We start from the raw sequence: 15,355 nt of genomic DNA on the forward strand, positions 1-15,355 counted from the left end.
AAAATTTCTAAAATTTCCGATTTCAAACCTTCGAATTCGATGCACACCCCTAATAATTGGGACAGTGAAAGTAACAAAAATGGTTTATTCTCAAATCTATACATAAAATTATGAATAAATCTTATAAGATAGTGCATACACCGTCATTATATGCTCCGTCATTATGACAGTGTATATACTATCACGATTGGATATATGATACATGTATAAAATTTAAATTTTAAATTCAAATTTGAATTATGGATTATGCATCTAATGGTGAAAGTGCATACACTATCAGTGTATAATAAATTAATACTAAAATTATTAGTTAAAGACATGAATGAACCAATGTACCAAAATATATCAAAGAGAGGCTGACATTTTCCCAAAAAAAAAAATCAATTAGTAATTACTACAAGTTATTAGTATATTGAAAGAAGTTTGTCAATATGATTTGGGGATTTAGATTTTTTTTTTTTTTTTTTGCATTTCTACAACATAGGCTGTTATCGTAAAGTTCTAATGACCGTATTACCTTAATACCTAATTTAGATTTTTTTTTTCGGTGGGCTATTCCTAATTTCCCGTATCTATATGTTTTGCTTGAGGGTTTGTGTTTTACTAAACTTCCGCCAATAGAATCGGTTTTGAAATGGAACTCTACCGTCAACGGACTTTTACGTAACATAAGGTTCTGTTTGGATTAGCTGTGTTTGGAGGTATTTTTCAAAAACTTTACCGTAACTGTGTATATGAAAAACTTTTACTGTAGATTTTTTTTGGATTATTTTTAGAGGTATTTTTAAAATATATTTTTGAGTATTTTTATAATTTACAAATTTTTTGCAATATCTGTATCTTATAAATTTGAGAATGAATTTTTAGCAACAAATCTTCCCACTCTCAAGTCTCAACTCTATTTTTCTAGCATTTTACATTTTATTTATTTCATAAAAAACATCATGAGCACATTACACCCCCATGTTTCCCTCAAACAAGAAGTTAACTCCAACTAACCCTCCCACGCTTCCCTCAAATAAGAAGTTAACACTCCTTACACACTTTACTCCAACGAACACTCTTTACACACCTTCCCACTACAATTAAAACTCTTCCAATCAAGAATTTCACTTACATTAAAACTCTTCCAATTCCATGATAAGATTCCGGTAGCCATTTTTTTTATTTGACTTGGCTGATGCTATCTTGCTGACTCAGCACGTTAGCGTGAGTCATTTAAAAAAAAAAGTGGCCTACCGTGTTTCATTAGCACGACCGACATAATTTAGTACAAGGAATTTGTCAAAGCAACAATTGATCGACTTTTTTTTTTATTTGGCCATAATCTAAGAAATTAGTTCCAATTATGAGGGAAATGATTGGTGAATATAATTATAAATGGGCAATTTTATTTTTAATTACCAATATTTTTTAAATATAATTTATGAAAACAATTTATTTTTCCTATTAATGTCATGATTGAGATACGATAACTCTAATTAAAAAATAGGACGGTAATTTATTTAGATATAACAAAAACTAAGATCAATATATGTTTACACTCTCTACACTCTCTATTGCCAAGATTCATCACACTTTTTGTTATATAGTAATAGTAATGATAATGATATAAAATAAGGAAATGGGGAAAAAAAGGTTCTAATCTTGACCTGAGAGGAAATTAACTATGTGGACAAGATTTATGCAAATTTGGATAGGTGAGATTAATTGTGGCTCCAGTCAAGTACAAACCTTTTATGCAGTTAAATACACATTTTTTTGTGTTTTTAAGGTTAATTTGCCAAACTTAGTAAAAGTAAAAAAAGTAAATGATAATATTTTATCTTTTAACTTAATAATCCTAAGTAAACGAGCAAAATTAAATAGAAAACAAAAAGGAAATAATGTTATGGATTTAAAAAATCAAGAATGGTACCATTCATGAAATCTAAATTATGAAATCATTAAATAAAAAATTAAGTGCTACTGGCCTTTTAATGTGGAATTTTTTTTTGAAATATTCATTTTTGATAAAAATAATGATAACAACAACACCAATTCTACCAATTTTTTTTAAAAAAGTAATATTATAGTTTAAGAGAAAAATATAGAACATTCGACCCTAAAATACTACTTAATTTGTATATATCTGGCCTAAGTTTGACCCTGATTAGATTTGAATGAGTGCAAAACAGAAACACTAAGGATAACTTTTGGTATTATTAACTATTTTATGTATTCTTATTGCTGTCTTCATATGTAAATATGTATTTGCTATGTCAAATATATATATATATATATATATATATATATATATATTGATTGTAGTACTTGAGGATATTATAGATATTATCAATTTTTCATTTCTATTTTTAGATACTAATAATTGCAACTATTATAATCAATTTTCAATTTTATATTTTCATTATGATAGGTAAAGTTAAATATATTGGATCACAGGGATATGAATTTAGAGGTTGGGCATGGGGGAGGACAGAGGGAAGAAAATGGTGAGGAGTTGAAAAGTGGCGAGAAAAAGATTGAAAAAAAAATGTGGATTACAAAGATGGGCAGAGAAGGGAGAGAAGAAGAAAGGGGATTGCAGGGATATGATAGAGATGATAAAAAATTAATAGAGAGAATGATACCATGATAGAAGATACAAAAGTCGTAGGAGGCATTTCATGACTAACTGGTAGATAAGAGAAGAGGGAAATGATAGCGATTTTTAATAATTTTGAGAACTCTAAAAACATATATTGCAGAGATTTTTTTAAAATGTACGTTAAAGTTTATGAAAAATGCTAATCTAATTGCAGTAAACAATTTTAGCGGTACAAGATATGAGAAAGTTTTTTTTTGTAAAAATGGAAGAAAATAAATTGGTTATAATTTTTTTTATATTATAAGTTTTGATATATGGGTATAACATAATATCTTTTGTCGGATACTGATAAATTGATTTTTTTTTTTTTTAGAAAACTCTTCTCACCTTGCCACCCAACCTAACATTTTCTTTAAATGCCTTAACAATTCCTCTATCATGTAAATCATTATAAATTAAAATTTTTTCAACATGTTAAGCATACAATTCTTTAAAATTTTTAGTCTATATATATATATATATATAAATATATACAATATTATTTTGATTTGAAATACTAGTTTTTTAAAAAATTTTACCTGACCCACTACTATCCCCTCCATTTTCCTCTTCCTCTCCTCCTCCCCTCTATTTCCTCCCCCTCCTACTCCTCCTCATCCTCCCTCTTTCCTCTCCCTTCTCCCCTCTCCCCTCATTTACCCCAACCCCAAACCCCAAACCCCAAACTCCTCTCCCGTTCGCGGGTGATGGCTGCGACTTTAGCCACCACTCTAATCACAACCGTCTTGGTCGCAGATTCTAGTCGTGATCAGATTTGATTGTGACTAGGAAGGTTGCAGTCAGTCTAAGGGAATGAAATTGGGGGGTGGGGAAAGGTAAAGAAAAAGGAAAAAGGAGAAAGAGAAAGAGGAGGAGAGAGAGAGAGGAGAGAGGCTCGTGAGTGTGGGGGTGGTGGCCGTGATGGTGGAGAGTGATAGGTAGTTGTGTATTTTTTTTATATTTAGAGTTATTTTTTATATATTGTATGGATATGGTATTTTTGGGATTATTTTTTGTTTGTTTATTACTGTAACATTATAGACGAAAAAATTATTTTTCAAAAAAGTCTGAATCCAAACAAAGCCATAAGAATCCGTCCAACAGGAATAATATCTATACTACACGTTGTTCACCAATTAATCTGTTCAACAAGATTTCCAATAATCTGGCATGCTTCACTTTCTAAAATTTTTAGATTATGTATTCTTTAACAAGTTGGATTTATGTTATCTAATGTTTAAATTCGATAGGAAAACGTTGAGTTAAACTAACTTATCAAAAACCTTTTGATCGAGTTTAAATCTGCAGGGTCAAACTAACTTATTAAAAAAACTTAAGTAACATTTTTTATTTTGACATTTTCTTTTGTATAGTTGATAAAAATCATAGTTAAACTAACTTATCAATAATCTTCCTAATCTACCTATTTTATGAGTCAGTTATTTTTCTAATACCAATAACCTGGTTTGATATGTGTTTTATAGTTTTGTTTGAATGCTTCAAACATTTTAAACTTAGGTTTCGTTTGATAAAATTGAATCTGAATTCTGAAGTTTGAATTCTGAAATATGAATACTGAAACAATTAATTTGCTGAATTTTAAGTACTGAAAAGAAATATATAGATGTCTGAATTTTAATGCTAAACCTATTTATACTGTTTGATAAATATTTACAACTGAATGTTTAATAAGTTAAATTTGACAATTTTGCCCTTATATCTTTTCATCAAAAAAAGAAATAGAACCTATGATTTAATTAGCTAAAAATGTTAGGTATGAAAATGACAATATTTATTTTTAAATCAAATTAATATAAAAGATGAATTATATTATATGAGGAGTATGGAGAAGAAGTGAAAGTCATTCAAAAGGGAGAAAAGAGAAATAGAAAATCATTAGATAGAGAATATTAGGTTGTTTAATTATATAGGAATTTTGAACATAATTAATAAATAAGGGTAGATTTGTTAGATAAAATAAGGTAGTTGAAGTAATTCTATTGACATTCAGTTAGGATTTTTGTGCTGAAAAAAATACACATAAGTTCAGCATTACTTAACAAGTTCAGCAAATGGATTTTCATTTATCAAACACTCAAAACATCTGAATGTCTGAAAAAATTCAGATTTAGCACTTTTTTATGTTATCAAACAGACCCTTAGCATTCTCCCACACCAAACATGTTTATGTTATACAAGGCTAGAAGGCTAACTCGTGTCCAATATTTGTACAATTTCAAGCCCCCCCTTTCCCCCCGCGATTAATCCTGGGTATAGTACTGTAACCTAAACCCCCGGCGTTGGAGGGAGTCTTGAAGGTTTCCTGAGTTTGATAAGTCTAATGTAATAATTTTTATTATCCGAATTCTAATATGATTTATTTTCATATTCAACCAATCAATTCAAATCTATCCAAACTTTATTACATTATTATGTTGCGTTTTTGTTTAAATTATACGATCGACACACGTATTTGTTAACAATTATTTTTACATATTTCAAATACTACTATCAAATCTAATCTATTTGCAAATTTAATAACATCTAATCTGCTCTCAAATTCAACAAAGCAGTTGAATTCTATCAAAATATTTTTATTACTTTAAATATTGTGTTAATTGTTGAGCTCTTCTTAATCAATCTATCTATCTAACTAACTTATCGCCTTTTTCACCTGCTCTCCACAGCTTCTCAATTTATCTATTCTAAACTCATCACTTAACATTCTCCAAAGCCAAACAAACATGTTATGTTACACAAGGCAAACATGTCCAATTCTTGTATAATTGTAACATCCGAATTCTAATTTAATATTTTTCATTATCCAAATTATATTCTAATTTTCTTTCATATTCAACGGACCAATTAAAGTCTGTCCAAACTTGCTGCTGGAAGCATTAAAACTTGGAAGGATGATGCATCTACACCTGCATCAACAAAATAAGATTTGGGGCGTATAGCATTTGGTATGCGCAACGTGATATTGGTAAAGGTGCAGCATCCTTCCTTCTCTTGAAATGGGGCGGCAAATACAAACATGTGGAAACAATACAAGTGGCATATTTGGCGGCAAGCCAGCATCCAAACCCCAGAAGAGAAAACATGGCCACCGTAAGTCCTAGTGCTATTGCTATTTTCTGCATGCCGACGATTCCTTCCCTTTCTTTCTTCCTTTCTTGCTTCTGTTCTTTTTCGGAATTTGCCATAGAAGTTTATATATATATATATATATATATATATATATATAATGATGCTTGGAGGAAATATAGTCGAGAACGATCAGGTTGACCATGGTTTATGTGTCGCTACTTGTATTGTTTCCACGTGTTTGTGGCAAAAGTTCTTCTGGAGAATTCATACAACTGTCTCGAATGTGTATGGAGCTAATATACAAAGGCATGGCTTTGATTTTTTTTAGCTTGTTCTTGATTAAGCTCATAAAATAGGACTCCCTCTAGCATGTAGGCCGGCGGGTTATTTTACGCTTTTGTTGTTGTAATTCTTGTGTATATTCATGATTTTTTGGTTTTTCCCAATTCCGGGCTTTGGATGGAATTGTTCTTGATCATGTACAAAGGAGATCAGATTCAAATCTGCACTTGAAGTTGAAACCTCTCTCTCTCATGTTCATTTGGTTTGGGACCCGGGAGGGACCTGGGCTAGGATTTTTTAAGTAGATGGTGGACTAGGGATCTACTGTATTTGAATTGCTATTTTTTAAGGAAAAAAATTTAGTATTTTCTTTAAATATATTTTTTAAACATATTTTATACCTCATATATATCAAATTGTTACAATACATTTTTTTTTAATAAAAATAGCAATCCAAATATATTAACAGATAGAATGAATTGCTTATCATCATCAGTATCAATTAATCATAGAAATTGCGAAATCCTATTAGGATGGAAGCTGTAATTACGTAGCGTGCACGATCTGACGTGGCGACACGCATTGCTAGTTCTTGGCAGCCGCCGCCAAGCTATATTGGATGGGAGCAAGAAAATTGAAGAAATCCATCATGAACGTCGTAATTGAAATATTTTTAAAAGGAATTTCCACGTCACCTTGACTTGGCTTCCCTGTTTACACCTCATATCGTGTCACATCTCACTAATTTCAGCTGCAATTTCGGTTCCACCGTAAAATCTTCTGTTCCAACATTAATATTATCGAATTTAATTTCCTTAATACTACTACTCCCTCCGTCCCGTTTTCTTAGTCTTGGTCTTTTTTTCACACAGATTAAGAAAGTGTAATTAATTTGGTTGGAAACATAAATTTAGATTAATAATTTCCTAAAATACCCTTATGCTAATCAATGTAGTCAATGTATTCAATGTATTGGAAAAACTCAATGTATTCAATGTAGTGGGTTAGTATTTAATAACAATGTATTAATAACAAGATATTTAATAAGGGTATTTTAGACAATTTGAAAGATTACTACATTTCTTAATGGGAAAGTGGACTACGATTTGGGACGGACGAAAAAGGAAAACAAGACTAATAAAGTGGGACGGAGGGAGTATTAGAGAGTAGCAGTATAACATAAACCAGACGAGATCCACTGTTCATTATATTTATCTATTTTTTCTGTTCAATATAAAATTAAATAATTCTATATACTAATACTGTTGATGTGGCATATAATATTGAATGTATATTTAGAGGGTATTTGGTAAATGAATTTTAAATTCAATAATATTCTAATTGTATCTGCAGTTTTCTACTTTGGAATTTTATACCGCATGATTCAGATGAGATTAGGTAAGCATTTGAAGACGAGATCCTTAAATTTGTCAGAATTATAGTTACGTGTAATTATATTGATTCAGAAAGTAAACCGTCCATGTTAAAATTGAATTTGAAATCTATTTATCAAACATTTTCTAAATATGCATTCAATGTTATGTATCATATCAACAGTATTAGTGAGCGGGACTACTTAATTTTATATTTGACAGAAAAAATAGATAGATAGAATGGACGGAGTATACCGTCTGATTTCTGACCGGTGCATCCAACAAAATGAGGATCAATCCCTGCGGATTATGGACAGGTGTCCGGTACCATACGAGCTTTTCGAAAGTGTTCCACCTACCTACCCACCGGACTAGCTTTTAATCTTGGCCCCCGTGAATGAATCTCAAGAATTTTTTCCGCATTCCAATCGAGTTCCAGTTCATGCTGATGCAGCCACCTTTGGATTGCGTCAACAACATCAACAAACCTCATTAATTCATCACCGCCATCATCAATGCGGCCCAAGAAAAAAAGGACCACCCTACAACAAGGCTACACTCCTTCATGAATTTGATGACTTTTTTCTGGCAATCCCGTTTAATTTCTCACCTAACTGATTATCGGAATGTCTCTCACTATTTGATTAGTACGTACTAGAGGTGTCAAAATGGGTGACTTGGGCGGGTTTGGGTTGGATAAAATGGGTAATGGGTTTAAGTGAGTCAACTCATTTATACCCATTTAATTAGATGGGTATAAATGGGTAAGTCAAAAAATGAATTGGGTAACCCAATTACCCATTTATAACTCATTTATTTTAACTTTTTGCAAACTCATTTAAATTCATTTTTGCAAACTAAGTTATCAATTTATACCACTCATTGTACCCATCATTAGTTTTAAATATTTACTTATAATATTCAATAAACTTAATTACCAATTTTTTTCATTTATACTCTATGTCACAAAATTACCTATTATTTAATAATTGAATAATACGAATATAAAAATTTGAATTAAGTACTATAAAAATTAATATAAAAACTTAATCCAAAAATTTTGAACCCCTAACATTTTTTTCATATATAAATTTAAAATTTTATTTTATAAAGATAAGAAAATAGGCTAAAATTTATCATAAATTGGTAATGCTAAAAAATGAGTAAGTTAACAAACTAAGAAAAAATAAAATAATAAGATAAAACCAACAAATAATAATAATAATAATAATAATGTTAACATCATGACAAAATGAAAAATTTGGAAAAAAAAAAGGTAGGGGAAAAGAAGAGACTTGGGGGGAAGAGAATTTTAAATGGGTTAATTGGGTTTGATGGGTTACCCAATAATACCCATTTATTAAATGGGTATTATTGGGTAACCCATTTATACCCATATACAAAAAATTAAGATACCCATACCCATCTATTCATGGGCGGGTATGGGTAAATCTAGTTAAATGGGTTGATTTGCCACCTCTAGTACGTACTATGATTATGCACATACGACCTGATACTGGTTTAAAAAGTAAAAAGAAAAAAAGACTCGCCATTGCACATATAAATCACATTGTATATTTATTGTATGAACATGTTGAAATCTGCAATGGTTTACTGCTTGAAAAGTAAAGATATTTGTTGTTTGACCAAGATACGAGGCTAATAACAAAAACTAGATAAAAGTGTGAGATGACGCCAAATGAGACCAGTGGGGTTTGCACAGGATCACGGGGCTACCTACGGAAGAGTACACAGATCTCCTGTCAGCACCCATATGGATTATTCCCACAGAATCTAATGCTTTGTTACTATAAATACCCTCCAGCAATATTGACATGAATAAGCAATCCCAGTATTTGACTGGGACAATCAAATCTACATTCTTAGTTGATACTGCTACTCTGATACTACGTTTTCGCTCTAGATTTGCTTCTTTTTTTCGTATATTTGGTTTTTGTAGAGTGGTGAGACTTTGATTTTGCTTCAGCCTTTTTTTTTGTGTCTGAATTTTTTTTTTTTGAAGTAGTACTTGTTCATTTTAGCTTAAGAGGAAGCTTAGAAAATGACCGTAGGGGCTGGAATAAGCGTGGCTGATGGGAAGTTGAATGTGCTGGGGATCTGCATTCTCAGTGATATTCATGACAATGTCATTGTGACACCGGCAACCGGTGAGAGCTTCATCAATGGCGCTTTTATTGGCATTCAATCCGATCACAAAGCTAGCCGTAGCGTCTTCCCTGTTGGCAAACTCCAGTATGTTCTCCAATTTTTTTACTAATCATTAATGAGCAAATTCTTGGAAAAATCACTTTTTATCATAATATCACACATCACTCACAATGCACAGAATGATTGGTCACTCACGGGATAAGGCGCCAGTGTCATTACAAATTGAATTTTTTTTCCTATCATGTTTCTTGCTCGCTTTCCTTCATTTTTTTTCGTGGGATTCTTAGTTCTGGTTCAACGAGGTGAACCTTGATTTATTTAGGTTTTTGGGTGAAAGGGGAGGCGTGAATCTCGTATAAAAATTTTATTTGCATGTGATGCTGCTATGTAGTGATGTTTGGGTGGTTTGTCTTACAGGGGGTTGCGTTTCATGTGTGTTTTCCGGTTTAAGATGTGGTGGATGACTCAGAGAATGGGGACATCTGGCCAAGACATACCATTTGAGACGCAATTCTTGATTGTTGAGGGTCAAGAGGGTTCCCATTTTGGTGAAGATGGTGGTGGCCAGTCCGCAACATACGTTGTTTTCTTGCCTATTCTAGAAGGTGATTTCAGGGCTGTTCTTCAGGGGAATGCCAACGATGAGTTGGAGATCAGCTTAGAAAGCGGTATGGACTTTGCACTGGATTACCTCCCAGAAATCTTTGTTTCCTACTGTTTTGTAGTCGTTTGTATCTTGAAAGCAAATAATGTAATGCTAACTTTTCTCCCCCTTTTTTCAAATTTTTTTTTAATATTCGGGGTTCTAACTTTGCACTAAATTCAGGTGATCCTGCTGTCCAAGAATTTGAGGGAAGCCATTTAGTTTTCGTGGCTGCTGGATCAGACCCATTTGATGTTATCACTAATGCAGTCAAGTATGCTCTACCATCCTTGTGTTGTTCTATTATTGCGTTTGCTGATTCTTCCACAGAGATATCACTCGATATCTTGCTCTAAAGTTTCGTTTGGCAGACTGGTTTTTTCTGTTCTCAAGTTATGGTCTAGAATCTGGGCATAAATCTTGTTCTGCTTGTTTCTGCTAAAAACTGAAGTTTGGGAACATATGTAGATCTAACTTCTAAGCCATAGCTGCATGTCTGTCCAGAAATTCTAACCGACTTCTTGGTGAATATACGTGTATAGGAGTGTGGAGAGACACCTACAGACTTTTTCTCATCGTGATAGGAAGAAGGTATTAACATAACATCTATTGTCAAGGAGTATTATGATGCTGTTTGCTATTTGGTGCTTCTCCTTAGTATGTTCCTTTCGTCATCAGATGCCGGACATGTTAAATTGGTTTGGGTGGTGTACGTGGGATGCTTTCTACACTGATGTTACTTCAGAGGGAGTGAAGCAAGGTTTAGAGAGGTATCTTAACAAAAACCAATCTAGACATCTAATCTGCTGCAAATGGACTTAGTATGACATGTTGATGATCAACAGCATTTTCTTGCAGTTTGGAGAAAGGTGGGATTCCCCCAAAGTTTATTATCATTGACGATGGATGGCAATCTGTTGGGATGGATCCTACTAGCTTTGAATTCAAAGCTGACAATGCGGCTAAGTGAGTGCTCAAAGTGAAAACCGTATTTTATTAGTAAGTTTGCGAGATTCAATCAACCAAGCTGAATATTTGCAATTCCTGTTTCTCTCTTCAGTTTTGCAAATAGGCTAACTCATATCAAAGAGAACCACAAATTCCAAAAGAATGGCAAGGAGGGTCACAGATCGGAAGATCCTGCCATGGGACTTCGCCATCTCGTCACAGAAATTAAAGATGCATATGCTCTGAAGTATGAAGTCTTTCGTTCTGTCCCCTCTGTACTTTACTTCATAGGCACTTGTTAACTCAGGTACCATGATGCCCTTGTAGGTATGCTTACGTCTGGCATGCAATCACTGGGTATTGGGGTGGTGTGAGGCCTGGTGTCACTGAGATGGATCACTATGACTCTCAGATGGCTTATCCGATTTCCTCTCCAGGGTTTCAATCAAATGAAGCCTGTGATGCTCTGGATTGCATTACCAAAAATGGGCTAGGCCTTGTGAACCCTGAGAAAGTGTTCAACTTTTATAATGAGCTGCACTCATATCTCGCCTCCGCTGGCATCGATGGGGTTAAAGTTGATGTTCAGAACATCCTCGAAACCCTTGGAGCAGGCCATGGTGGAAGAATCAGACTAGCAAGGAAGTACCATCAAGCATTAGAGGCTTCAATTTCTCGGAATTTTCCCGATAATGGAATTATTTCTTGTATGAGTCACAACACAGACGGTTTGTACAGGTAAAAGTAATCTTCCATTTCCCATTTTTGACTTTGGCTACTTGCAGTACTTCACTAAGTCTGACGCGACGCAAAGGGGAGACAATGATCTGATATGAGATTATTTTTGATGCTTGTAGTGCCAAGAGAAGTGCAGTAGTTAGAGCATCAGATGATTTTTGGCCAAGCGATCCTGCCTCCCACACAATTCACATAGCATCAGTTGCTTATAACACCGTCTTCCTGGGCGAGTTCATGCAGCCAGATTGGGATATGTTTCACGTAAGCCTTTGATTACAGAAGTCCCATCTCGGTTAGGATAGCTTGAATTTTTCTCAGATTTCTGTAACTTCGATTGCTGAACTTCATTTGTCATACTACTACTACTACTACAATTTAGAGCTTGCACCCAATGGCTGAATACCATGGAGCAGCACGGGCAGTTGGAGGTTGTGCTATTTACGTCAGGTGGCGTGCTACTCCTCTAATCTAATATATGATTGATGCTACGCTACAAAATTATTAACGTGGTGACACGCTCTGACGTCGAACGATTCTTTATAATATTCAGTGACAAGCCCGGGCAGCATGACTTCAATCTCTTGAGGAAGCTCGTGCTTCCTGATGGATCCATCCTGAGGGCCAAACTTCCAGGAAGGCCGACGAGGGATTGCTTGTTTTCAGATCCTGCTAGAGACGGAAAAAGGTTGAGTTTTGCTTTGTTTGCTGCTTCCCTTCATTTTTGAAGTTGTTGTAATCGCTAATAACGCCTTGTGACGCATTTGCAGTTTACTGAAGATTTGGAATCTCAATGATTTGAATGGAGTGATTGGAGTGTTCAACTGTCAAGGGGCTGGATGGTGTAGAATTGGAAAGAGAAACCTCATTCACGACGAACGACCGGATACAATAACTGGAACCGTTCGGGCTAATGATGTCGACTACTTACCAAGAATTGCTCCTGATGGATGGAGAGGCGATGCTGTTGTCTATTCTCATATTCATGGTCAAATGACGAACTGCCTTTTTCATTCATCAAAGGCTTAGTTGAATTTTTCTTTAATTTGCTTTGTTATCTGCTGCAGGAAATCTGGTCTACCTTCCAAGCAATGCCGCTCTGCCAATTACACTGATGGCACGGGAGTACGAGGTTTTCACGGTTGTTCCTGTCAAGGAAACATCAAATGGTTCTCGATTCGCTCCTATAGGCCTCATCAGGATGTTCAATTCAGGTGGAGCGGTCAAAGAAGTAGGTTATGGAAAGAACATATGCGTCAAAGCACGGGGATGTGGTGCTTTTGGAGCCTATTCATCAGTGAGACCCAAAAGAATCACAGTTGACGCAGAGGAAGTCCAGTTTCATTTTGAAGAAGCCTCTGGATTGGTAACCCTCGATCTCCCAGTTCCAGAGAGAGCGCTGTACCTCTGGACCATCAACATTGAACTCTAAACAACCCATTAATTTAGAATGGAGTTTGCTCTCTGTAAACCTCCTTCAACACTACTATTTCTTTGCAATGGTATCGCTATTCTGAACAACGGTAAAAGATGGCATGTCCAAAAATCAGCGGATGGTTTTGGATTGGATTGGATTGCATAGGCTCTATATGTCGCCCAAACCCGTCAGAAGAATCTTTTGCTTCACACTCCTTAGATTTTTAACCATTTCACCTTATGAACGAGACAAAGATATCCTTCTCTGTTACGATCTTCTAACGCAAAAAAAAGTTACGGGATAAATAGGATCCAAGAAACAGAGAGAATTCCATAACGAAAATATATAATAGAGTAATTCCTTGGACTTGATCATCTTATGTCATCTACAGCAAAACTTATGTCATGGGGCACGACCCGGATCTTAGCAGAAGCAGCAGGAATCATAGTGGGTGGACGTCCGCTTTTGGGCATGATGGGACTTAGCTTCGTAGCAACTTTTGACTTTGCTTCTTGTAGCTTTTCCATTGGGTTTGTGCAATATATATTATTGATCCACCAGCTTCACTTGCAGGCCCAAATATTTTCTTGTTGAATTCTTGGACTCGATGCTAACGTGCTAAAATCTGAAGGAACAAATCAACAAGCAATTGTTTTTTTTTTTTTTTTTTTTTTGGTCAGACCAAGCAATCGTTTGTGGCGACGGTTGAATGAGTAGTACTTTTCTTGATCCATTGTAATACGCAAGTTGAATCATGCCAACTTCAACTTTGCTAACCTCAACATCTTTATTACCTGTACGCTCTTAACCTCCTGGCAATTGGACGGGTTGGGCAGGTTTTGGGCGGGTTAATATTGAATTTTCACTTAAATGGGTTATATCCAACTCGCCCAATTTTAGATTGGGTTGATTTTGGGTTGGGTCATATTGGATTATCTCAAACCCATGACCCAAATATGACCCAACAAATTAATTAATACATTTTAATACATAAACTTTTTCACATACATTTTAACACACAAATTTTTTTTTCACATATATAAATATATTTTCACACACACACACTTCTTAAGTTCCTTGGAAACACATCATAAATAGAATAATACTTTATATTGCTTGTATTGTGAATTTTAGATAATAAATTATACATTTAAATATACTAGCTAAAAAAATTGTTTACTTTGTACTTTTTTTAATATTACTAATTGATTGAAACTTATTTTTGTCATAACTTATTAACACTTTTACTATTCATATCTGTTTTATTGTAACTTGTAATATTCTATGTATATAAATTATTGAATGCTAGATTATATTATACTTGAAAATGTAAGCAAGAGACGTATAATTTGTTGTATAATAATTTTGAAATTATAGAAAATAAGTTAGTACTTCGTCCTTATATTCTCAAAAATTTTGATTCGACGAGATTCTGCAAATTGAGCCCTAACTTTACCCATTGATTCAATTAATTTTGTCGAAATTGCCTCTTCCATTAAGTTTACTTACTTGTGCACACACTTGTTAGAAAACAGGATTTTGTGTCGGAATTTGTTTAGCTAGTGTAGTAATCTGGATTCGAAGTGGATTCTCCCTTTTCTTGTTTCCTTGTGTCTCCATTGGATCCTTCACTTTTCCATAACCACTTTTCCTTTACACAAAATTTTTAAAAAAAAATACTTAAACAAATGATAGCCAACTATATTGATTCGAAGTTAATATCATGATCTATATACATCTAATATATATTAGAAGGTATTTTTTTATTGATTTGATACAATTAGATAATTCATCGCCTAATTAACTAGAATCATCTAGGATCATACATGATGCTATGGTCATATTAATATTTTAGAATTACGACAGTTCTAATATAAAGCAGAAAATATTATATACTTGTAAAAAGTACTAGTATTGGTTCCCAAAAAATTATTAAGGAAAATCCCAAAATTTTTAAGAAATAAATGAGAGGAGAATTCATGAACTATTGACATTTTTACCAAAAGAAAAAAAAAGAGGAGGAAAACAACATACTTTTAAAAGGCATTATAAATTATTATAGAAGTTGAGCA

The 15,355-nt window shown here is 33.7% G+C and overlaps 1 protein-coding gene across 1 annotated transcript; it reads left to right on the forward strand.

Moving 5' to 3' along the window:
- The first annotated feature begins 9,048 nt into the window (after positions 1 to 9,048).
- On the forward strand, positions 9,049 to 13,849 carry LOC113688967 (probable galactinol--sucrose galactosyltransferase 1). The gene is made up of 13 exons (XM_027206800.2): positions 9,049 to 9,624; positions 9,958 to 10,208; positions 10,367 to 10,457; positions 10,726 to 10,774; positions 10,862 to 10,953; positions 11,042 to 11,149; positions 11,244 to 11,378; positions 11,459 to 11,869; positions 11,989 to 12,130; positions 12,249 to 12,316; positions 12,420 to 12,554; positions 12,637 to 12,854; positions 12,934 to 13,849. The coding sequence occupies exons 1-13, from the start codon at positions 9,434 to 9,436 to the stop codon at positions 13,296 to 13,298; spliced, it is 2,256 nt and encodes a 751-aa protein (XP_027062601.1). The 5' UTR covers positions 9,049 to 9,433; the 3' UTR covers positions 13,299 to 13,849.
- Positions 13,850 to 15,355: the final 1,506 nt, after the last annotated feature.

The sequence above is a fragment of the Coffea arabica genome, chromosome 5c (genome assembly GCF_036785885.1).
Source record: "Coffea arabica cultivar ET-39 chromosome 5c, Coffea Arabica ET-39 HiFi, whole genome shotgun sequence".
Taxonomy (NCBI): domain Eukaryota; kingdom Viridiplantae; phylum Streptophyta; class Magnoliopsida; order Gentianales; family Rubiaceae; genus Coffea; species Coffea arabica.